Here is a 23,675-nt window from a genome sequence, read left to right as displayed (position 1 = left end):
TTATATGCGAAGACCGACTGGTCCTCGTCAATAATCTGGCAGCTGCGTTCTACACCAGCTGAAGCTTCCGAACTGTCTTCAAGGGCAGCCCTATGTAGAGCGCATTACAGTAATCCAATCTTGAAGTTACCAGAGCGTGGACAACGGAGGCGAGGTGTTAGATTGTCATCTGGATCCAAGGTGGTTGCTTTTAAACTAGCTCTGCAAACTCGAATTATTTGACACAGGCAATGGGTGGTGGAATTAAGTAATAGGGGGAGGAACCGGTGAGATCTTCCCTTCCACTAGAGACCTTCAAAAGAAATCAGTTGAGTGGGACGACAGTATTTGATTTATATCCTGCCCTTCCCAATAGGCACCTACAGTTGCGTTTCCCGCCTCCGGCCGCTGGGAGGCACTGCTGCGCTTTTGCAGAGCTTGGCAAGAAAGCAGCTGATCGCAGGGCAAAGCAGCCCCGTGACACCCATAGACTTACAACGTGTAGAATGAGACTGAACCAGCTTCCGGTTTCAATAGCACGTCAATGGAGAGACGCTTTCCTATGTACAGTTCTGACCGTCTCACCTCCAAAAAGATGTAGAGCTGAAAGAGGCTCACAAAAGGGCAGCCAAAATGATCAAGGGGATGGAACGACTCCCCTGTGAGGACAGGTGGCAGCGCTGGGGCTTTTTAGCTTAGAGAAAAGGTGATGTGATAGAATGTGTATACAATTATCCAGTCTGCACTAGGGGGTAACACTTGACTACACGGCAGACGCGCTTGCAAATCCCACTCAGCCTGCCCCAAGCCAGCAATATGAACAGTGGACTACACTGCAGAGGTGTTGTAAAGAACTCCACTCCTTTCCCTCTTCCCCGGCAGCCTGCAAATATGGGGATGAGGGACTGCAGTGGCATCTGCACCGGCAGGGTTAGATTTTAAGTGTTGCGAAGGTCACGGTAAAAAAAAAAAAAACGTTTCACACAAAAATAAGCTGGAAAAGAAACTCTTCTTTGCTGCTACCATTTCAAGGTGGATGTACCCTTTGCAACCCAGTCTGTTATGCCAAAAAAACAAATCCTGAGAGATCTCCGTGGATTTCTATGGGCAGCAGCCCCACCTAGCTTCCTCGGGGGGGGAGGGGGAGATTTAAGAACGGCTTCTCGAATGAGAACCGGAAGGAACCTACCTGGACAAGCAAGGGGGTGTCTTCTACCTTTTTCCTATCTCTGTGTGGACGGCGCCATCTTGCCGTACCCATGGAAACGCGGCCTAGCGGAGACGCCGAAGCCCTCCAAAGCCATGGCGGAGGCCGTTTGGAACGAGGACCCGGGCGGGGCGGTTTATCGTTCTCGCGACCCCATCAGCAACCTGCGCGTCAGGTCAGTCCGTTCTCTCCGCCGCCATTGTACAGCCCCCCTCCCCCACATCCCTCGAGACTAAGCTCGGCCCTCCCGCCCATCAATCAACCAACCAACCAACCAATCGATCAAAACAAGCCTGTAATGCTGGCCACTCATCAAAGGCACGCGTTCTCTGCCCCGCATTGCAAAACCTGCACCAAAGAGTATTCTGCTGCCTTAAAAAGTAGCAAGCTGCTGTTGTTTGCGGCAGGCGCTTCCACGGCCTGGAGGCTTCTCCCCGTGCACGAAGTCCGGCCACCCATTTGGTAGGACTAGTTGGGGAGAGAGGACTGGCGATGCACAATGCAAAAAGTGGAGCAGCGTGTGCCGAAATGGGCGCAAAATGCGCGCAGTGACACAGTTGGCAAGAGGAGCAAGTGAGGAAAACACAATCCCAGCGAATCGACACGTGGGGCGAGGCAGGACTGTTGTATTTCTTAGTCGCTTGTTATCCCAAGGTCTGCAAGAAGCTTTGGCAGCATACTAACAACCAACATTATCTTAGGCTGCAATCCAATGCAAGTCTACTCAGAAGTAAGCTCCATTGGGTCCCCGTCGAACCCAGTGCACTGGCTCCAGCAGCAGGCAGCCAGAGGCCTCTGCAAAGCTCACAGGATGCAGATAATAACCGCCTCACGTTGTTCGCCTTCAGAGTCTGCTGTGCTGAGTGTGGAGGATCCATTCCTCACTCTCCTGCGAATGGCTATTGACATGTTTGGCCCTTACGAATGTGTTTAATGTGTTCAGCCCTATGTTGCTCGAAAAGCATCCTTGCTCTCCCCTTGAGTTCTAGCTGTGAACTCTGCGTTATTAGGCCTCGCGCTCTCTGCCCTGTTTGCAATCTCTTCCTGACTCCCCTGTACTCCAGATGTTCCAATGGTGTTGCTTCCTGCCCTGCAGGGTTCAGATCCAGCGGGTGACCTCCACTAGCCTCATGCTGCAGCAGTTGCAACAGCCCTTCAGCCAGCTGGGCCAGCAGCTCATCAGCCTGGCCACCCTCGGCGGACACAACACAGCAAGTGAGTGGGCGTGCCGCCTCCACTACTGAAGGCCGCTCAGCTGACGGATCTTCGCCATCGTCTCGCTTTTCTGGCTAAGCTGTACAGTCAAGCGCTTTGCATCTTTTGTGTAGCGATAGTGTTGGCTAATTTAGTGTGCAATACTTAGGCCTCATCTGAGGCTTTTGACCATTTGCGATGGGGCAGTAAGGATCTCGGCCCAGATGTTTTCTGTGCTAAGAGGTCAAAGCAAAGAATTCTAGGAGTTAGGCCCAGCGCCTTGCGCGGTTGTATCGGCAACTACCCTTACTGGTGGGCCATTGATGTTTTTATTGGTTTTCACATTTTACTGCATCTTTGTATGTTGTAGGCCGCCTTGATGTACTTCTATCAAGTGTGGCTTATAAATACTTCAATAAATAAATTTGGAGAAGGCATTGGGTTACTGGATGTAGGCCAGGGGAAGTGGGTCAGATCCCCCCCACACACACACACACAATTGCACCCTGCACATTTTTGTTACTGCTTGGTTGGCAACTGTGAAGAATGGATGCCCCCTTTCCCCTATTTGGGGTCAGGTTTAGTGCAGAGCAGTAAGTTTCTGACCTTTTCTGAAAAAGAGAAAGCCACTGCCCTTTTCATCAGGTTTCAGGAGTGAAATGAGCACCTTGCTCCTGACCCCTTTCCTCCTCAGGGAGTGTCCTTGATCCTACACATACACACACACAAACTTGATGAAGAGGGGGATTGGCCTGGCTGAAGAGCTGCCGACAAGCAGGTCGGAGTCCGTGCCCAGCTGACACCTGTCTGTGTTCCAGGTGGGCATTGTCCTGAGGAGGAGAAAGAGGAGGCGGTGATTGGCTGGCAAGAGAAACTCTTCAGTCAGGTGAGTGGACAGGAGGGGCTTCCTGCGGGATGAAGAGTTGCTTCTCTAGAACTCAGAGTGCCTTGAAATTGCAAAGAGGGCTGTTTTAAAAACATTTCTTGGCTCTTAATTGCACTGCTCGGTATTTTCTTTTAGTATCTTGATTCCCATTTTTCTTTTATCGGTAGTGTGTATTTTCATTTTGTTTGTGTCGTAATCTTGATGCTGTGGTTTAAATCACTGAGAATTATAGACAGGGAGATATACAGTGGCCTATTAATTGAGTAAAAAAAGAAACAAGTAATCAAGGCGAGTCACTTGCCAAGGTCAATTTCATATCTGACTTAAACTCAGATCTCCAGCCTCTTAGCACAGCACCAGCCCAGGGACTGGGGGACATCTGTGGCCCTCCAGATGTCTTGAGTCTCCCCCTCCCACCAGCCTGTCAGCCAGCATGCCCAGTGGCCAGGGATAATGGGAGCAGTAGTCCAGCAACACCCAGAGGGCCACAGATGCTCCTCATCCCTGCTGGCGGCCACTGCTTCCTGCTGGCCTCCCCTACAGAATTTCTTGCACGCCATCCCTGCAAAATCCAAACATGTTTATTACCACATCTGGTGTCACTTTTCCTCTGTGCTGCCCACGTTCCAGAGCACCTCTGTGGTGGAGAACATTAAGTCGGCAGCCAGCCAGTGCCTGGTCAGTGGGCAGGTCCCCCCAATGAGGCAGTTTGTGCTTAACACTTCTCTGAATAAGGTCCTGATCCCTCCTGGCAGAGAGGGACCCTGCTCAGCTCTGCCTGAAGCCTTGCTCCCACAAAGGCCAACGGGTTGTTCCCAACTAGGTTTCACTCAGAGTAGACCCGTGGCTGAAGTGAGTCATGTGTCCATTATGATCAGTGGGTCTACTCTGAGTAAGACTAGCACTGGATGCAACTCTTTGCCTCCCCAGGTTTTTTAAGGGGACATGTCTGAACGGGATTCCTCTGTGCCCGGTTTCAGGCTGCAGCTTGACAGGCAGAAGTCAGCCTGGCTTCTCTGGGCTCCGCTCTGCCTGTGACTTTGGTAGAAGCACTCTCCCCGCTGATGGGCTCCCCCCCCCCCGTCCCCACTTCTGTAGCTTTTCAACAGACCGTCCCGTTCAGGCGTCAGCAATCGAGCAACATAAGAGGGCCGCAGAAACCAGAGGCCTTTCTTTGTGCTCTCATTCTGCTCTGCTCTGACTAAAGCCTAAATACTCCCAGGTATCATCATTGCAGTTCAAGGGACCAGGGTTTTTGCCCGGTCGGGGTGCCTCTGCTCCCAGTGCGTTGCCCTGCACCTTAAGGGCTTCTGTGCTGTGCTCAGTTTGAGGTGGACCTCTACCAGAACGAGTCTGCCTGCCAAAGCCCCCTCGACCGGCAGTACCACCAGGAGATCGTGAAGCTGGAAGGGTCCGGGGGTCGGAAGAACCGCCGAATCTTCACCTACACAGACCATGACCGCTTCACCAACCTCGAGGAGGTACCTGCTCCTCTCAGGCGGGTGGGGATGAATGGGGGGGGCACAGAATACAGATGCCTCTCAGGTGTCCTGGGGGCAGGGACGTGGAAGGGGCTGCCTGCTTCAGGGAATGAGAAGCCCCAGGCCTGGGAGTCTGATTTCCAACCCACTTTTCAGTGAGTCTCAAATTATCGCAGCATTTCTCTGTGCTTCTTTTGCATAACAGCTCCTTCTAGTGGGTGGCTGTTCCCATTTTACAGATGGAGAGAGGTAGATCTAAGGGGGAAGAGAGTACAGTAGGGCCCCGCTCATACAGCGGGTTACGTTCCGGACCCCCGCTGTAAAGCAGATCCCATTGACTTACATTGACCAAAATGGCCCCCAGCAGGAAAAAACCGCCGTAAAAGCGAAACAAGCGCTGTAAAGCGGGGCCTTTCTACAATTCACAACCGCTGTATTAGCAGAACGCTGTAAAGCGGGGCCCTACTGTAACTTGACAAAGGTCACCCAGCAGAATGGTGGCTGAGCTACTAACTCAAGGAACGAGGCTGAGGTCTCTTGGGAGAGAAAACATTGGCGATGTTGTCAGTGGCTAGTGGCTACTAGCCACGGTGGCTTCTGATCTCTCTCCACTATGGGAGGCAGTAAGTCTCTGAGTACCAGTTGCTGGGGAAGCACAAGAGGGAAGAGAGCTGCTGTGCTCGTGCCTGGCTTGTGGGCTTCCCTTCGGGGCGTCTGGTTGGCCGCGGTGAGACCAGGAGGCTGGAGTAGATGGGTCCCCATTGATCTGATCCAGCTGCTGGTGGGCTCTGAGGAGTGACAGGCTGTCTCCGTGGGTTCCAGCTCTCCCAGAAGGTCACCACATCTGTCAAGGAAGTACCTTCGTACTTGGCGGAGAGGATGGCCAATGTGAGGAGGAGACGGCAAGAGCGGAGGCTGAGGTGAGCTGAATCAGCCAGGATGCTTTTGCCAGCCGCGCCTCCGGGTGCTGCTGCCGAAGCAGAAGGGAACCTCCTTCCTTGTGGGTAACAGTCTCCTGCGTCCCTCTTGGCAGGGAAGGGGGCATCCCGAAATCCCGACTTGTCACCTGGGAACCCTCGGATGAATTCATCAGGAACAGCCACATCATCAACACCCCTGTGCAGACCATGTATATCATGGGGGATTTTGGACCCCCCGGCAAGTAAGCCAGCGCTCATGGATCGGAACCCTCCTGGCCCCATCTCTCTTTCACACACACATGTGCACCTGCCCCCCTTCCAAAAGGGGTTGGCGCTCAGTCAAAAGCCAGCAGCTCACCGCGGGGCGGTCTGCAGGATGGCTGCGGAGACAGGCTGAAGGAGTGCCCTTGGCCGCAATGTCCGGAGTGAGTCGCCATCCAGGGTTCGGTAGCCGTAAACCACATCCCCTCTCTGGGGTGTTTTGTCTGTAGCCGTGGGTCAGGGAGGACTGCAGCTTAGTGGCAGACCATCTGCCTGGCATGCAGCAGACCCCCAGTGCAACCCCTGGCATCTCCAGGTAGAGCTGCAAGGCAGTACTGTGGTGGATGGGCCGAGGGTCTGACTCGGTATAAGGCAGCTCCGTGTGTTCCAGGTTAAATCAGACCTCTCTTCAGAACCATGAGGACTGGAATCTTCCTTTATTCTTAGAGGTACAAACATAGCTCAGTGGCACAGCCAAAGGTGCCAGGTTTCCTCCTTCCATCTCCAGGCGGGGCTGAAAGTGCCCCATGCCTGAAACCCTAGAGAGCTGCTGTTGGCATCCTGAAGCAGAGGGAGCAGTGGCCAGGCAGTCTGGACCACGGAGAAGGGATCAAGGTGGTCCTCCCCCGATGGCCACAGCAATGAGGGCGGAGGGTAACGTGACCCAGAAGGTGAAGGGTGTGTGCATGGGCTCATCTGCCTGCAGCCCAAGGGAGGGTGGGAAGTTTCCTCTACCTGCTCGGCCTCCTGCACTGGCCGAGGAGCCTGCCAGATCCTGGGCTTCTTCACGCCGTGCTGCCCGCCTGCACACCCTCCCGTTCCACAGAAGTGCCCTGCGCTGCCAGGCTCAGCCGGGGCCTGACTTTCACGCTGACCTCCCCACAGACTCGGTTGCCGGGAGCACGAGCGTGTCCTCTGCACGATCCAGGTGGACGGCAATGGCGTCATCACCGTCAAGCCGGACTTCACAGGCACAAAAGGGCCTTACAGGTGAGCAGCCCAGGCGATCAGTCCACCGAACGTTTGTTACAGTCGGCCGACCGTTAAAGGAAGTACAAATAGAAAGAAGTGCAAAAATCACAGCCTTGGAAGGACGAAGGGGGCAGGTCAGGAACAAAACTGTAGCCAGGCTCTCCCCACCCTCTCCTTGGCCTTTGGGGTAGGCGGATGGAGCCCAGGTGGCTTATGGGAGGGAGTTGGGCTGATCCACTGGGCCCCTGGCAGTTTCCTCTGAACTTTGCCTGCCTTCTTGTGGGCCTGCAAAGGATCGAGCTGGAAGGCGAGAAGCGGGAGATGTGGAAATTCACTCTGGAGAACACCTCGGCCCCCGTGAAACCGGAGGAAGAGGAGCGGGAGCAACGAGTCTTCAAGGACGTAAGAGCCCTTCACCCTGGGGGTGGGTGGGAGTAAAGCATTTGCCAACTTGGTGTTCTGGACTACAACTCCCATCAGCCCCTGCCAGCACGGGTGTGCTGAAGCAGGCAATGACTGGCTGCATTGGCAGGGGCTGATGGGAGTTGTAGTCTAGAGCTCCTGGAAGGCGCCAGACTAGGGAAGACTGTTGTGTAGGCCGAGCCGACTGCCATCTGGGACCGTGCGTGAGAACCCGGATCCTGCCAGCTGACTGGTCTCCCTCGGCTCAGTGGGAGCCGTCTCAGGGGAGGGTCATTTGCGGGCACGAGGCTCACAGGCACTCAGGTTTACATCCGAGTCTCGGGACAGGAGGATTTGGAAGGATGGCTGTGTTTCGGCCCTCCTGTCGTTTCAGAAAGTGCAAATTTAATAGATTCGACTCTAAAGGCAAACTGAATTGACTTTCCTCCACATCCCTAGAGTAGACCCGCTGAAATCAACAGACCTAGGTTAAGTTATGTCCATGAATTTAAATGGGTCTACCCCGGGTTGGCCTAAGTTGGTGACAAGCCCGTGTCACGACAAGCCAGGGATCAGCCCAGGAGTCTTGGCAGAATCCACCCACTGAGACAAATATCCCAAGGAAGTGTTTCAGCGTTTCGGTGCTGCTTAAGCCCCTGACTCCCATTGTGGCAGCCGCCGAGGAAAGGGGGGTGGGAAGCCCCCACCGGCCTGACCTCCCCTCTGCTTCGCCGTTCCTCAGCTGTACAGCCGGCATAAGGAGTACCTCAACGGACTTGTTGGCTCCGACTTTGAGATGGTGAGTGACTTTTCCGTGCCCTGGCCACTGCTGGTGTGGCCACGGCCTTGATTCCGGCAGGACCTCTTGAGGTGGAGGTCAGTCTGTCTGGGCTCCCGACAGGCGTTGCTGTAAACACAAGCAAACTCGGGGAATTAAGCCCCGCTCTGCTCTGTGCAAATAGACGATGATCCTGCAGTGTGCAGTGTGCCCAAGTAGGGGTTGTAACGATGGCCCTTTTCGGGAGGGAGGGGGCAGGGAGGAAAGGTGGGTGAGGTGTTGCGTTGGGCTGCTCTCCGCCAGGGCTGCCAAAAGCATCTCAAGTCTGCTTGAGCTCAGCAAACCGAAACTGGAGGAGAGATAGAGCAGGGCTCCTGTGAAGGCTTGAGATGGAGAAGATTGCCTGGCGCTTGTGAGGCCCCAGATTCCTCCTGTATCTCTGCAGTGAACTCATTGCACCCTCTTGGGCGAGTCTCTCTCTTCGCCTGGGGCCCCCGCCCTGCGCTCCTGGAAGGGTGACATGGAAAGGCTCAGAAGACTCCCCCCTCCCCAGTTCGAGTCAGGACATCCCCCCCCCCCGGAGCCCCCTTGGTCCAGTCCACAAGCAGGGAGTGCAGGTTGTAGGCACCTCATCAGGCATCCCTTTGTGCAGAAGAAGTGCTCTGGGTGTGGAACCCAGAATAGCAGCCCTAGTGACGATAATGATTAAAAAGGGGGCGCCTGGTTTTTCGGCTCCGGTGATCTGCCTCTGGCGTCCTGCTGCTCATGTGAAAAATATACGGATATCATCGTTGCCTTTGGCTGGCAGCAGGCTCCTCAGGGCCACGGGCAGAGGGAGCCTTTTCTGACTGACTGCCTCTGAGATCCTTTAAGCCAGGGGTTGAGGGCCTCTGTGGCGACCCTCCAGATGTTGCTGGGCTCCACAACTCCCATGGCCATCCCCCTGGCTATTGGCCGTGCTGGCCGCTGAGGCTGGTGGTGTCCAGCAATGCTGGAGGCCCACAGATGCCCCCATCCCTGCTTTAACTGGACACGCCAGAGAATCAGCTCAGGGAGGCCATCAGGGTTCAGCCCCTCCAGTGATCTCTCTGTCTCCCCATCTTGCAGGCCCCACCTGGCGCCCTCCGACTCTTCGTGAACGGCGAAATTGGTACGTGACTCCCTGAGGCTTTTGCGTCTCCTCCTTCTGCGTTTGCACAGCCTCTGGGGTGTGGGCTGCAGTCCCCTGGCTGAGATGCAACCGGCCCCCAGCCCGAAACAATCCCCTTCTCTGGGCTGGGGAGAGATGTGCACAGTGGGACAAATCGGCTGCGATGCACCCACACCGTGGCTCTTGGTGGTGCGGGGGAGCTTGCTTAAGAAGCATGAGGACCCCGGAGTCTGCTCTGGGAGAATGCTGGGATCCATCCCTCCATCTCTCTCTCTCTCCCTCCCTCCCTCCCTCCCTCCCAGTCTCAGCCCAGGGCTACGAATACAACAATCTTTACATCCACTTCTTTCTGGAGCTGCCCAGCTGTGAGTAAACCAGGCATGGGTTGTGGGGAGGACGTGGCCGGGCACTCTCCGTGGCATGCCAAGGTTTCCAGACAGCCACTGTCCCCAGAGGGAGGGACCTAGGAGCTGGGTGGGAACCTGGGCCTAGCCTTTGTGTGGGGGTGGGGATGGGAGTGGAGGGGGAGGTATTTTTCTGGTAGCTGTTGAAGCTGCTGTTAAAACCGCCCCAAGCCTGGCTCTTTCTTACGGCCCTCAAGACCCGCCACATCTCCTTCCCTTCTTTCCCCCCCTTGAGTCTTTATCTTGGGGTGCTGATGGGCAAGGAGGTCACCCCAGGGGGCTGCCCGAATGAAGGAGAGAAGCCTTGTTATCCTGGTTCCCACCCACCCCTGAAATATGTTCTGCAGAAGCAATTAGGCAGTGCCCTGGGCACGTCCAGAGCCCAGGGCATTGCAGCGCCCGACTTGTTCTGGGGAAAGAGGGCAGCAGCTGAGGGTTGCTGTTAATGTTTCCTGCCATCCAGTGGCGACTGGTGACTCCGATGTCAGTGGGGCAGGGAATCCGCTCCGGGTTTTCGTCCAAACTTTCAAGGTGCTTTCAGCAGGGCCCGTGGGAGGTGTGGCTTGGGGGGAGTTCTGGGGGCCGCATTTGGCCCCTGCACCTGCAGATGAAAGCGTGTTGCATTTGTGGGGTTTCTAATCTACTTGCCAAGAGTTCCTGCCAAGATCTCAGCATGTCTCTGTTGCTGGACTGGAGTCTCCTTGCTTCAGAGCATCTGCAGCCAGCTCCCTCTTCGGGGCAGAGCCCAGCTCAGCCCCCCACTTGCTTTCTCCTAGGCTGGTCGTGCCCCCCATCCCAGCAGCTCTCTGGAGTGACGCAGACCTGTGCTACCAAGACGCTTGCCAAGGTGAGGGGAGGGAGAGGCGATGAGCACTGGGCCTGAGCACTGTGGAATAAACAGCCCAGTGTGTCTCTAGGGCATGCGGGTCTCACCCAGGAATTTAGCTTCCTGGCATTTTAAAAACAGGGCACCTGCTGAGCAATATCTGACGCCCCGCTCCTGCAAGGGCCAATGGGCTGTAGCCAGCTAAGCTTTACTCAGAGTAGACCCCCTGAAACTGATAAACCCAAGTGAGTCTTACTCATTTTGAGAGCCAGTGATGTCGTGGTCAGAGTGTTGGGCTGTGACCTGCGAGGCCAAGCTTCAAATCCCCACTTAGCCATGAAGCTCACTGGGTGACCTTGGGCTAGTCACAGTCTCTCAACCTCACCTACCTCACAGGGTTCAGGGTTGTTGTGAGGAGAAAAGTGGGAGGGGGAGGACTGTGTTGAGCTCCTTGGAGGAAAAAAGGTGAGATGTAGGTGTAATCATAAATAATGACTAACCACAGTTTAGTCATACATTTTCAAAGGGTCTGCTCTCAGTAAGACTGGCATTGGATGCAACCCTAAGTTTCCAACCCTTGAGGTTGCACAGGAAAACTCCATCGCTCAGGATCCTCAGTCCTCACTCAGATGTTTCATATTCTTATGTGAGTCCTTTCATTTCAGTGCAATATTTAGCCATGTCCCTTGCCGCTCCTTCAGGCCTGTTCTCTGGGATACCAGTTCTCTAAACGCACACTCACATGCGCACGCATCCCAACAGACGCCAGGTGACTCTGTTTCCCTTCTCCCTTCCCAGGAAAGGGTGGCCTTTTTCTCCTTCCCGTTCACCGTAGAGATGTTCTTTACCCAAGAGGACGAGTCGGAAGGTGAGTCGGGCCCTCGGAGATTAGCTCTATGGCATTGCCAAGCAGAGCTCAGAGGTGGTCCTGCCACAGATGAGGCTGCCGTCTCTGGCAGCAGAGTTGGGAGGGCGGTGCAGGAGACAGAGGAGATGGTGTCCCGTGAGGCTGGGTCTGTCAGAGTCTCCTCATGGCAAAAGCCCCCTTGGATGAACAGGAACACCTTTTCAGCCTTTCTCCGGAGGATGGCCGAGAGGGTTGTGGTCTGTGCCAATGAAGTCGCGAGGGGCCGTTGCTACTGTTGGACCCAGAAGGCCTTGACCTAGTCCCAGGGAAGGCTGCGCTTAGAGATGCGAAGGGCCAGAAAAAGACCTGGGAAAACGGGTGGAACACTTCCCACCCCCTTTCCCCAGTTTTTCCCCCTAGGCCTTCATATCTCCACCTGCAGTTCAGCATCTGGCCAGCAGCCCAGAGGGCGGGAACATCGCTTGACCCAGGAACAGGCGGGGGCGGCTGGGCCTCTGCAAGGACCCCGCTGGTCTCCTCCTCCCTTCCTCCCCTTCTCCCGCAGGCACCCTCTCCGAGTGGCCCATCCTCTACTTTGAGGTCCTCTCCTTGGATTACTGGCAGAGGTATCGCGTCGAAGGCTACGGGTTTGTGGTCCTGCCAGCCACAGCGGGTAAGAAGACACCATGAGGAGAGGGGAGGGTGGGCACGAAGCAAGGCACCCCCGCCGCCTGTTCACAGCCGATTTTGGCACCGGACATGAGCCCTCCTCACCGGTTTGATCAAAGGCTGGCCTAAAGAATTCCTGGTTCTGAATTCTTTCAGAGCAGACCGTCCTGGGCAGGGCAGCCGTTTAGTCTGGCCTGCTCTGAGGCCTCTGTGACCGTCCCTTGCCTGGCAGCACGTGGCTTGCCACCGTGACCTGAGTCATCCAGGCTGCTGCCTTGTGGCGATGCTCTCTGTGGTTGGAATGGCGTGTGCTGGTTGGGGTGGGGGTTGCTGGCTGGCTGGGCAGTGGCCCCGTGATCTCTTCCCCTCTCTCCCACATCTGGCGGCTCAGGGGCTCACACCATAACGGCCTCCACCTGGCGTCCTGTGGAGCTGGGCACCTTTTCGGAACTGCAGAGGTTTTTCATTGGGGGCTCACCAGAGCTGGAGGACATGACCTACGCCAGAGTGCCCGGCACCTTCGTGGTGAGTGTCTGCAGCTGGAGAGCTGTGGAGTGGGGACAACAGGGCATTCCTCCTCACATGCACATCTCCATATACCGATGGCTACGTTCCCCCTCCGCTGCCTCGCCTCCGAATGTCAGTTGCTGACTGTGGCAGCTGGCGTCCCCATGTCAGTGGGGCAGGCGAATCCGCTCTAGGTTTTAATCCAACCGTTCGAGGAGCTGTCCGAGGCGCTGAAGGCTAAACCCTGGGCGAATTCCCCTGCTCCACTGACACTGGTTGCTGGGGAGTTGCGCGGCTGGGGAGCGTGATGCCCTGGCGCTCGGATCCTGCCTTCGAGATTCCCACAGGGCATCTGGCTGGCTGCTGTGAGGACTGCCTGCTGGACTGCGGGGACGCGTTTCCAGCCTAATCCAGCCGCCAGGACTCTTTGTATGTCCTCGTGCCGTTGGCAGGGGGCGTCCCCCTGCAGGACCTCTTGGCTCCTCGTGGGAGGCGGACTGAAGGAGGCACGAGGAGGATGGATCCTGGAGGTGCTTATTCTGGTGCTCCTGTCTTCCTTCCCTGCAGGGCAGCCGCCTGAGCCGGTTTGGCTTCCGCACAGAGACGACAGGCAGCGTCACTTTCCGGCTGAACTGCCTGTGGCAGTCCAGGTAAGTTGGGGGCAGGGAAGCTCAAGCCCAGCTTCTGAATGCGGCCCCCAGTCCTCTCTGTCTGGCCCTTGGGACTCTCCCCAGCTCTGCTCTGCATCCCTCCTGGAGCGTCTTAGCCCGGCTGGGACGTGTCCGTGAGCTCTGACAGTCCCTCTTGCTTGTGGATGGAGGACAGAGAGGGGAGTGTGAGTGGGTGGAGAAACCAGCCTGTTGGACAAAAGTAACATTGACGTTCATTGCTCCGCCTACTTTTCTCTGGCCACGCCCACCGCTGGCATTGGCCCCCAGAAGGGAATGCGGCCCTTCTTCTGCCAAGGGCTCCCTGCCCCAGGAGGAAGCACCGCCCTCCACTAGAAAGGCTGAGCGCTTCTGAGTCCCCGAAACACGAAAGGAAGCACGATTCACTCATGATCCACCCCGGGGCTTGTGTGACATGACTGCTGGATAGGCAAGGGGTGTGTGTGTGTTCCTCCCTCTCAAAAGGCCCAGGCAGGACGTGAGGGATCCTCTCTTGAATGCCAGCTCCCTCCCACGTCCCACCTTGAGAGAGACTGGTGGGAGGCATCCTCCACTGTCCGCCAGCCTGTTTTGCGAGGTCACGTGTGGGTCTGGGTCTGTGCCTGAGCTGTGCACCTCCTCTCCCTGCAGGGCTTTCCTGGAATCCACCTCCTTGAGGAGGCGCATGCAGAGCGTCCTGGACCGACTGGGCAGCTTCAGCCAGCCAGGCTCCCTCTATAACGTCTTGGGTGAGGCTTCCGCTGCCCCGCAGGGAGAGCGGGCAGGGGAGATGAGGGCTTTCTTTCCATTCAAGCAAACGTCCCACAGCCCCTCCACATATATGGAATGTTTAGCTTTCTAAAACAATTTTTTTTTTAAGTATATGTCTCTTTTCAGGATCCTTTTTAGCTAGAGATGGATCAGGGGTTTAACCGAGGCTGTGACACAGATGTGTTTCTTTTTAGATACAGATATATCTCAGTTATGCCCTGCCTTTCCTTTTACAAAAGTTCAAGGTGGCTTGGAGTAATTATATATACATTTTTTAAACAAAGTTTCTAGTCCTTATGGTTACCAGCCTGAAGGTCTTTGGGCGATAAGTCTTTGCAGCTGGTGGTGGCTTCCAGGGTTCAAAGTCACTGTGGAGGTGTCTGTGCTCTCCTTTGTACCCCCACCCTAGGCAAGGAGAAGCAGATTTTGCAAATGTGTGTAATTTGTTCCAAGTCGAATGTTGGGCTACAAAGTGCAGAGCCTAGGCCTTGTGTAGAGTCGTAGGGTATTTTCTCAGTGGCAGAGAAGGGGTCGGGGGCAAGCTACCTACTCAGGCTGAACACCCTCCCTCCTCCCACCTTTCCAAATCTTCTTGGTTGCAGAGGCATTCCAGAGGGCCCGGCACCGGATGCGAGAGGCCAGAGACAGCCTCCCCCAAGATTTGATCCGCACTTCTGCCTCCGCCGTCCAGCAGTGACGAGAACAGTCTTGAGTGGCCGGCAGCAGCCCTGGCTTCTCTCACCCATGCCCATTGGGAGGAGCCTGCGAGATGCCCTGGCCAGGGCCTCCGATAGGCTTCCTTCTCTCCAAGGGCATTCTAAGGCAAGGTTGCAGCCGGGCCTCTGGTGTCGGGAGGAAACTTGAGCGCAGCGATGGTACAGGAAGCCCTCCTCAAAACCAGCCGCCATCAAGCAGTCACAGGATTCTGTAGTCCAAATCTACAAGTGCAGAGAAACAAGGGTGGCCCTCGTCCTTCTTCTGGGCAAGACCAGGGTCCTTCCCCGCTGTTTGAGGGCTGTGTCTGCAGCTGGAGGAGGTGGCGGGAGGCAGTGTGTTGGGCTCCAGAGGTAATTCTTTGTGGCTGGCCAAGTTCCTCACTTGCCCAATGGCCGTGTTGCCTGAAGAGCTGCTTTCCTCCAGCCTGGCCTCTTTGGAGCTCTGGCTGCCTTTCTCCTGAGTGCTGCAGAAGTCCGAGAGCTGAAACGGAAGGTCCTTCTTTGGACTGGCCTGTGGGCTGATTGGCAGCAAGGCCAGGCTTTCTGTTGGGGTGGGTGGGATGCATTTCATTCTCTCCATGCGCACGTGTGTGTAGAATGCTTCATTGTTATTGTTATTGTTATTTCTGCACTTACAGCATGTGACACGGGACAATTTAAAGCAGCCTTCCCCGACCTGGGGCCTCCAGGTGTTATTGGACTACAACTCCCATCAGCCCCAGCCAGTGCGATGTTAGCCATGCCAGCTGGGGCTGGTGGGAACTGGGGACCGAAACATCTGGAGGGGCACCGTGGTGGGGGAGGGCTGCTTTAAAGGAATGGCAATAAGGACAGGAAATACAACAATATTTTCTAACATAGCAGAGCTGTGTGCAGGAAGAGGGTTGCTTGTTGTTTTAATAGCAAAATAGATTAAACTGCAATAAGTGGCCACAACTGTGTTTCCATTCTCTCTCTTCTCCCCCCCGTCCCTCCATCCCGCGCTGCATGCCTGTCTTGACCTCTTTGCTGCCCTCCTGCTACCCTCTGACCAGACCCTCCCTGCTGCCCCAGACCTGGCATGAGCTCAGTGAAGGGTCTGTAACTGGCTCTGTTTCTGAGGGCAGATGGTGCCTCCTGTTGGCCGATGCCATTGCCTGGGCTTGGGTAGGCGCTGCTGCTAGGCGGCTCCCCAGGGGGGAGAAGAGGGGCCTGCCCTTTTCCAGGGTGCCCCACGCACTCCTGCTGTTGCTGCCTGCCGCCCGCGCCTGCACTCAGAGGCTCTTCCTTGCTGCCTCCAAGTGACTCAGCCCCTCAAGGGTTTCCACACAGCTCAGTGATGTCACAGAGCCCTCCTGGATGCGGCTGTTCCATGAGCCACGGTCACCCTTTCCTGCTAGCTCACCTGAAGTCCCAGCCGGCCACCCCTCTCTCGCTCTCTGAGGGCCTCGTGGTTGGGGGATGACTGCAAGCACTTGGCACGTTACAAAGTGAGCTGGACGGGATTCTCAAGCCCCCTTTTATGTGTCGCGAGGGAGGGAGGGAGGTGGCGCATTCAGTCTTCTGTGATGATGATAATGTCCACTGGTTTGCCATCCTTGGGACTTGATTGGCTGAGCAATTCACAGACCACATTGAGACTGACAGCATGGCCAGGCTGCTTTACATGAATTTAGATCTTTGCAAGAACATCTGACTTAGCAGAAGTGGCTTGGTTTAGTTCTCCTCCCCACCACCACCAGGGTCCTTGCTCTGACGTGGGCAATTGGCATTGTAAGGGTGGGGGTGGTCTCCTGTACTGCAGCTTCGTTCCCCTAGAGTGCACAGACAGGCTGTTCCTGTGTGTGTTTCCCTGTGCAAGTGGCCAGTCTCTGCCTTGGCTCCCTTAAGAACATCAGAAGAGCTCTGCTACTGGATCAGGCCAGAGGAGGCCCATCTAGTCCAGCCTCCTGTTCTCACAGTGGCCCAGATGCCCTGAAGGGAAGCCCTCAAGCAGGACCGGAGCGCAAGCGCACTCTCTCCTCCTGCGGTTTCCAGCAACTGGTGTTTGGAAGCACGTTGCTGCCAACCATGGAGGCAGAGCATAGCCATCGTGGCTAGTAGCCATTGATATATAGTCTTTTTGTCCTCCATGAATTGCCTTTTAAAGCCATCCAAGTTGGTGGCCACCACTGGCTCTTGTGGAAGCAAATTCCATAGATTAATTATGTACGCTCTGAAGAAGTACATTGTTTTGTCTGTCCTGAATCCTCCAACATTCAGCTTCATTGGATGACGTTCACTGGGTTCTAGTATTATGAGAGAGCGAGAAAAACGTCTCCCTGTCCCATGGCAAACACAGGGCTTCTCTGAGGACAGGACGCCTGTGTCTTTCCAAGGACACCTTGTGGCCTGTGACCGGCCCGTCACAGGGAGTGCTAGCTGACAGCTTCTGCCCTGATCTGACCTTCTGGTGTGGCTTGTGGCATTGCCACAGGCTCTTAGGGTGACCTTGGAGAAATGTGTTGGGAGTCTCAGGACCCCTCACCTGCACAAGGAGGGGGTGGGCGGAAGGAGAGCTAAGTGACCAACTGCATCAAGGGGGTTGTGTGTAAATGCAAGACGCCATCGTTGAGTCTTTCATCACTGGACAGAAAGAGCAAAGCGGAAGGAGTGTGAGGGCATGGCTGAAGAGGGAGAATCGCCCAGTGACGGTAAGGGACTTGGAGCTTGTGGGGCCATTTATGAAAGCAAGATTTTAAAAATAATAATTCAAATATAATGACTTGGTTATTACAGCTTCTAGGGGCTCAAATGTAACTGTTTGCTCTTCTTTTTCTCCCATTTCCTGTGCCTTCAGTGTAAGGACACCACTCTTCGTATCGTTGGATCCAAAGATCACCACTATTAACACACCTTAAAAAGATAACTTCACAATTGGCCCCTCATGGCAGGAGCATAAATAATGCCACCGGCAAGTTCTCCCTAAAGCGGCTTATCCCAACCTGGGACTTTCCAGATCTTTTTGGATTGCTCCCAGCCCCCCCTCTCCAGCATGGCTGTGTGGTGGTCCTGAGGGCTGATGGGCGCACAGCCCTGAGAGCCAGAGCTGATAGGAGTTGGAGTCCAGAATGGCCATGCTGGCTGGGGCTGATGAGAACTGCAGTCCGCAACACCTGAACGGCACCAGGTTGGGAAAACGGCCCTAAAGCTTAGGTTAACCCTCCCTGCTTACCCTTTCAGCAGCGAGGTGACATGTCGGTGATACCTTGCCCCAGTGAGCAGTCTCACCGCCACATTTTCCACCAGCTACAGCTTCCAGACCAACCTCAAGGGCAGACCAACATAGAGCACATTACAGTAATCCAGCCTGGAGATTACCAGTTAAATGGACAACAGTGATCAGGCTACTCTGGTCCAGAAATGGCCACAGCTGTCTTACCAGCCAAAGCTGGTAAAAGGCTCTCCTAGATGCGTCTTGACGACAATTCATCATCCATCTTGCAGCTGTGTCTGCAAATGGCCCCTCTACCTCCAGCCTCTGGCTCTTTAATACACTGAATGGTGGTTTGTTGCTGTTTCAGAACCCAAAATTCGGCCCAAAGGAAAGAAGAGGCGTGGGCTGCCTTATAAATGATGGAAGCAAAGTTTCTATGTTGCTCACTTTGCAACGGGGTGGCTAACCTCACCCCAGGCAGCAGGGGGCCTGGAAGCCTGATTCTCCCTCCCGACCCCCCAGCAAACTTTTTCTGGCCCCACTGATTTGGGATGCGGCAGCCAAGAACTGTAAATCTCTCCACCCAGCCAGGCCCCCTGATGGAGATTGCCAATTGTTCTTTGTTTTGAGTTTTATATAGAACGTTGCAAATTAACATGTTATACAATGTTACTTACCAAGTGTGTGTGTTTTTAAAAGTATAAATTGCACAGTGAAAAAATACAGTTCAGTATATACATCATGGAAGATTATTTGGTAATATTTATATGTACTTTTAATATATATATTCAAATTGTCAGTATCGTAACTGTATTAAATATAAAATATCAAGTATTTACGTATTCACTTGCAACTAAAAATGCTTCCTTCCTCTTTTCTGCTTTTTTAAGAAACAAGCCATTTCTTTTCCTGATATTTCCATTCTTTTTTAACATACTGTGTTCCTAGATTCCAGCTCCTAAACTCCATATTTTTTCTCCGTCTGTAGACATTCCAGTTAATTTTACTGTGCTTAATTGTTCCCAGAGTTTCCTTAGCAAATCCATTCTACTAGGCTCCTGATTATTTTTCCAGGTTTTTGCATACAGAATTCTAACCATTGTAGTATACTATGCTTTAGTCTCATGGTTTAGTTCCGTTTGTTGTATTAAGTAATTCAACACTTTTTTAAAAAAAGAGAGAGATAATTTAACGAGATCTCATACCTAAAGATTTCTTCTAAGAACTTCAGTGGGGGAATTGAAAATTGTAACCCTGCGTGCTCCGTTGAGAACTGCTGGACACACTATGACAGTAATTTGAGATTTGACGTAATCACAACATAAAGCTTCCCTGTCATCAGATCAATCATTTGATGAGTGTAGAAGGGCAATAACTCCCTCTTCCAACTGATCTGGGCAGATCAGCTGTGGAGGGGGCTGAGTGCATGCATGCAAAAGAGTGCATGCCACACCTGAATTTGGCCCACTCACAGATGGCAAGTGGCCCCCGGAGGGTCAGCCAAGGGTACAAAAATTTAGAGTTTCTGCTCACTGTGGGTTACGGATGCTGTAAATCAGGGTTGGTCAAAATGTGACCCTCTAGATGTGGATGGACTCTCATCATCCCTGATGACTGGCCATGCTAGCTGCTAAGGCTGCTGGGATTTGGAGTCCAGCAACATCTGGAGAGACCCCCACTGTAAATTGTTCTTGGCCTTCACCTCGCTCCTCCCCATGGCCTGAGTGGTACAGAGACTTCACCAGACTTTGCACGCACATTCAAGGCTATCTTCATAGCAATGAGGGCTAGAACATTGAACCTTGTTAGGCTGATGGGTTGCTGCAGCCTCCCGTCCTCTGCTCAGGTTGCCTGTGCTCCATCAGCCACCTCCTGCAGTTCCCAGAGGCTGTGTCCCAGAAGGAGGTCATCCTCCGCATTGTGCGGGCAGCTCGTAGCCAGCCTGCTGCCGTGATGCCAGTCCTCATGGTGATGCTTCAGCAAGACGAGGTAAGCCTTCTTCTCGAAGCTGCTCTTATGCCGAGTTGAACCATTTTTCTAGCCTGGGGCTCTCCAGACATTTTGGACTACAACTCCCATCAGCCCCCAGCCAGCATGCTGCAAGACTGCAACAGGGCCCACAGTCAGGTCAGCGTGGGCCTCAGGCTGTGAGCTTTCATTTTTAGGGGGGAAAAGGTCTCTGGCCCTCCTAGAAAGAAAGATACAAAGCAAAACGTGCAGGTAACCTTCTAGGTGATTTCTGTGGAATGTCAGTGTTTTTAGCCACTGAGTGAACTCAGCGTTGTGATTGATGAGTGAGTTGTTTGGACCCCAGGCAATAGGAGTCTCTAGGGCAGGGGTTCCCAAACTGTGGCCTGCAAGATTCATTCAGGTGATCAGTGGAGTGCCTGTGCATTTGTATTTGAAGACGGGAGACATCGCATCCATTGCATTATTTATTTATTTATTTATTTATTAAATTTATATACCGCCCCATAGCCGAAGCTCCCTGGGCGGTTCACAACAGACAATATCAAAATACAATAAAACACATATTTAAAACAATTCAAACAACATTAAAAATGGACTTCCTTAAAATATTAACAGCATCTCAGTCTTGTCTGGATTGAGCCTCAGTTTATTAGCTCCCATCCAGTCCATTGTCGCAGCTAGGCAACGGTTCAGCACATTGACAGCCTCACCTGAAAAAGATGTAAAAGAGTAGAGCTGCGTGTCATCAGCATACTGATGGCAAAGCACTCCAAAACTCCTGATGACCGCACCCAGGGGCTTCATATAGATGTTAAAAAGTATGGGGGACAGAACTGACCCCTGCGGAACTCCATACTGGAGGACCCAGGGTGCCGAGCAGTGTTCCCCAAGTGCTACCTTCTGGAGACGACCCGCCAAGTAGGAGCGGAACCACTGCAAAGCAGTACCGCCAACTCCCAAATCAGCGAGTCTCCCCAGAAGGATACCATGGTCGATGGTATCAAAAGCCGCTGAGAGATCAAGGAGAATCAACAGAGTCACACTCCCCCTGTCTTTTTCCCGACAAAGGTCATCATACAGGGCGACCAAGGCTGTCTCCGTACCAAAACCAGGCCTGAAACCCGATTGAAATGGATCTAGATAATCGGTTTCATCCAAGAGTGTCTGGAGCTGGTCAGCAACCACTCGTTCCAGGACCTTGCCGAGAAATGGGACATTTGCTACCGGCCTATAGTTATTAAGATTTTTCTGCGTCCAGGGACGATTTCTTCAGAAGTGGTCTTACCACCGCCTCTTTCAGGCAGCTAGGGACCACTCCCTCTCGCAATGAGGGATTAATCACTTCCCTGGCCCAGCCAGCAGTTCCAGCCCTGCTAGCTTTTATTAGCCAAGAGGGGCAAGGATCCAATCTAGAAGTGGTTGCACGCACCATTCCAAGCACCTTGTCAACGTCCTCAAGCTGTACCAACTGAAACTCATCCAAAACATCAAGGCAAGACCGTGCTCTGGACACCTCATTCGATTCAACTGCTACAACAATTAAATATCCATACTGATCTTTTTATTGCTTCTTTGATTTCTTATATTGTGTTACAATTTGAATGCTATGGAATACAGTAAAATACAATATATAGGAAATAAATTCAGCAATAAAATGCAATTAAAAATCATACAGCATCTAACACAGCACATTACAATTATTACAGCAGGAAGAAAAATAACGAAGTCTGCCAAGACCCTCAGCAATATCCATCCATGAAGGGAAAGGTTTGGGAACTCAGCCCTACGGCCCTCAAGAGCTGCTATTGCCCCCTCCTCTTTAGTGCACTTTTCCTGCTCCTCCCTCAGTTTTGAGTCCTTGGAATCTCCGTAGTTTGCCCTTCCTTTTTTCCCTGGCAACCAGGATGCATCTTTCCTGTGGTGGGCTCCTCTTAGATCAGGTAATCCCTTGAAGTTATTTTCCGCAAGTGTGGGTACACTATTAGTGTATGTGGATGCTAAAGAATCCTCCCACAAATGGCACATGCAGAGTGTGAGAACTTTGCAAAGAGGCTTAGGCACTCAATATGAATTCACCGTATAGGTAACTTACCGTACAGTGATATACATGTCTACTCAGGACACGTGGCGCTCAGCTCAACAAACGTGGGTCTCACCCCCTAACAACTCCCTCCTTTATTTTAACATTTTGCAACGTCACAGGGAATGTTGGTTCACCAAGAAGAGTGGCATGTGTGAGGCTGGTTAGAGTCAGTTTCCACTTTGGGTTCCCAGCCCGGAGAGATGATTATCCCAAGTGCCTTTAGGAAGGAAGCAATAAGCGGCTTCCTGGTGATCCAGGGCACCTGGCTCCGTGGCTCCATGTCCAGGCACCTCCCAGGACTGTGTCTCTTTCCTCCCCACAGGCCATGGTCTGGCAGAAGGTGGCCATCTACCACAGCCTCCGAGCCATGCTGGAGCATGGCCTGGAGGTGGAGCCTGCCTGCGACTTCATTGTCACAGCCTCCAAGCAGCTGAGGGCCTCTCCAGTGGTAAGCGACAGAGGATTCTTCCTGCTTGGGGGTGTTAATTCTGTGTTGTTTTTTAAAGGCATCCAGAGACCAAAGCCTGCCTTGTGACCTCTCAACCATGTGGTGGGTGGGGAGTGATCGCCCAGAAGGGAAGAAGGCATTCTGCACATGCTCAGGAGGCATAGACTCTGGGGGGTTCAAACCCAGCTGAAATTAAGCACAGATCGATCGATCTTTCTATCTAATCTAATCTCTTCCCTTTTCCTCTCCCAAACTAAATATTTTTTTTCCAAAAGCCTATGGATGAGGCCCATTCTGGATATGGTCCAGATGGCAAAGAGAATTTATTTCTTTATCAACCCTTAGCTTTAGATTCAGCACAGAGAGCAAGTCAAGCTCTGTGTCTTCCCAGCTCCAGACCAGACTAGCCAGGGCTAGCTCCTGGACTATTGTCGTGCTTTCAAGATGATCTCCAGCCAGGGTTAGCAGAGGGGTGTGTGTGGAGAGACCTAACCTGAAAGAGCATTACCAGCAGGTTGTTCCTATGGCAACATGGCCTACTCTTTAGACATGCAGCTAGGATGCTTGACAGTCTTGGCCAGGACCTTTACCTTAACAAAGGGACTGGCTTGACCAGTTCAGTCATTCCCTCTCCTACAAGTCCATCCTTACAGATACAGAATTAGAGGCTGAGAGGGGACCCAAAGACATCATCCAGACCAACCCTCCAATCCTGACACAATACAAAATGGTGTTTTTTTTTTAAAAAAAGTAAACAAATCAATTAATGAAACATAACATCATTAAGGAAGGGTGGTCAATATGATGTCCTCTAGATGTGGTTGGACTCCAACTCCCATCAGCCCCAGCAACCAGCATGGCCAATAGTCAGGGAGGATGGGAGCTAGAATCCACCAGCATCTAGAGGGCATGACACTGGCTGCCCTTGCATTAGGGACTGGATGGAGACATCTGCCCTGTGACTTGGAGGGACAGATTGCCTTAATAATAATAATAATAATAATATTTTCTAAAACCTGAAGAGGTGCAAGGGTTCAAACATGCCTGGAAGGCGGGGCATGCTGCTCCTTTTAATCCTGAATGTCACTCATTTCGTAAAGGAACGACGCTCTGTGCATGCTTGGCGGCACTCTCTGCTCAGTCATCGCCTCTGCTCCAGTCCAGGCCCTGGAGCTGCCCTCTCCCTTCTCCCTGCCCCTTTGCTGCCCGGTGGCTGATCCTTCCCTGCCTCGCAATCTCATCCTTCCCTAGGAGGAAGTCTCCCGGGAGCTGCGGGCGGCAGCCAGCAACGCCCTGGCCACTTTCGCCCGCTGCCACTTCAACCCCATCATGACGGAGCTTCAGCGGCAGCTCAAGCCCTTTGCGCAGCCAGATGAATTCA

At 53.4% G+C, this 23,675-nt stretch overlaps 1 protein-coding gene across 4 annotated transcripts; it reads left to right on the top strand.

The window, feature by feature from the left end:
* Positions 1-1,220: 1,220 nt before the first annotated feature.
* MKS1 (MKS transition zone complex subunit 1) lies at positions 1,221-15,553 on the top strand. 4 transcript variants are annotated; one of them, XM_061604952.1, is made up of 18 exons: positions 1,221-1,361; positions 2,283-2,401; positions 3,199-3,266; positions 4,592-4,747; positions 5,570-5,667; positions 5,781-5,909; positions 6,814-6,918; positions 7,194-7,302; positions 8,045-8,101; positions 9,188-9,230; positions 9,533-9,595; positions 10,411-10,481; positions 11,259-11,328; positions 11,873-11,980; positions 12,368-12,501; positions 13,051-13,133; positions 13,782-13,879; positions 14,504-15,553. In XM_061604952.1, the coding sequence occupies exons 1-18, from the start codon at positions 1,282-1,284 to the stop codon at positions 14,596-14,598; spliced, it is 1,686 nt and encodes a 561-aa protein (XP_061460936.1). In that variant the 5' UTR covers positions 1,221-1,281; the 3' UTR covers positions 14,599-15,553. The 4 variants fall into 4 exon arrangements, with proteins under 4 accessions (XP_061460936.1, XP_061460938.1, XP_061460937.1 ...); XM_061604953.1 differs by lacking the exon at positions 1,221-1,361 and adding an exon at positions 1,373-1,759; XM_061604955.1 differs by lacking the exon at positions 1,221-1,361 and adding an exon at positions 1,374-1,916.
* The last annotated feature ends 8,122 nt before the right edge of the window (positions 15,554-23,675 follow it).

Source organism: Rhineura floridana, chromosome 21, assembly GCF_030035675.1.
Source record: "Rhineura floridana isolate rRhiFlo1 chromosome 21, rRhiFlo1.hap2, whole genome shotgun sequence".
NCBI classification, from domain to species: Eukaryota; Metazoa; Chordata; class Lepidosauria; order Squamata; family Rhineuridae; genus Rhineura; species Rhineura floridana.
This window is presented reverse-complemented; position numbering and strand designations above follow the sequence as displayed.

Coding starts and splice junctions, on each gene's coding strand:
- MKS1 (XM_061604952.1), top strand. CDS start 1,282: ATGGCGGAGGCCGTTTGGAACGAGGACCCGGGCGGGGCGGTTTATCGT. Junction 10,482..11,258: donor CTACCAAGACGCTTGCCAAG/GTGAGGGGAGGG, acceptor CTCCCTTCCCAG/GAAAGGGTGGCCTTTTTCTC. Junction 13,880..14,503: donor CTCCCTCTATAACGTCTTGG/GTGAGGCTTCCG, acceptor TCTTGGTTGCAG/AGGCATTCCAGAGGGCCCGG.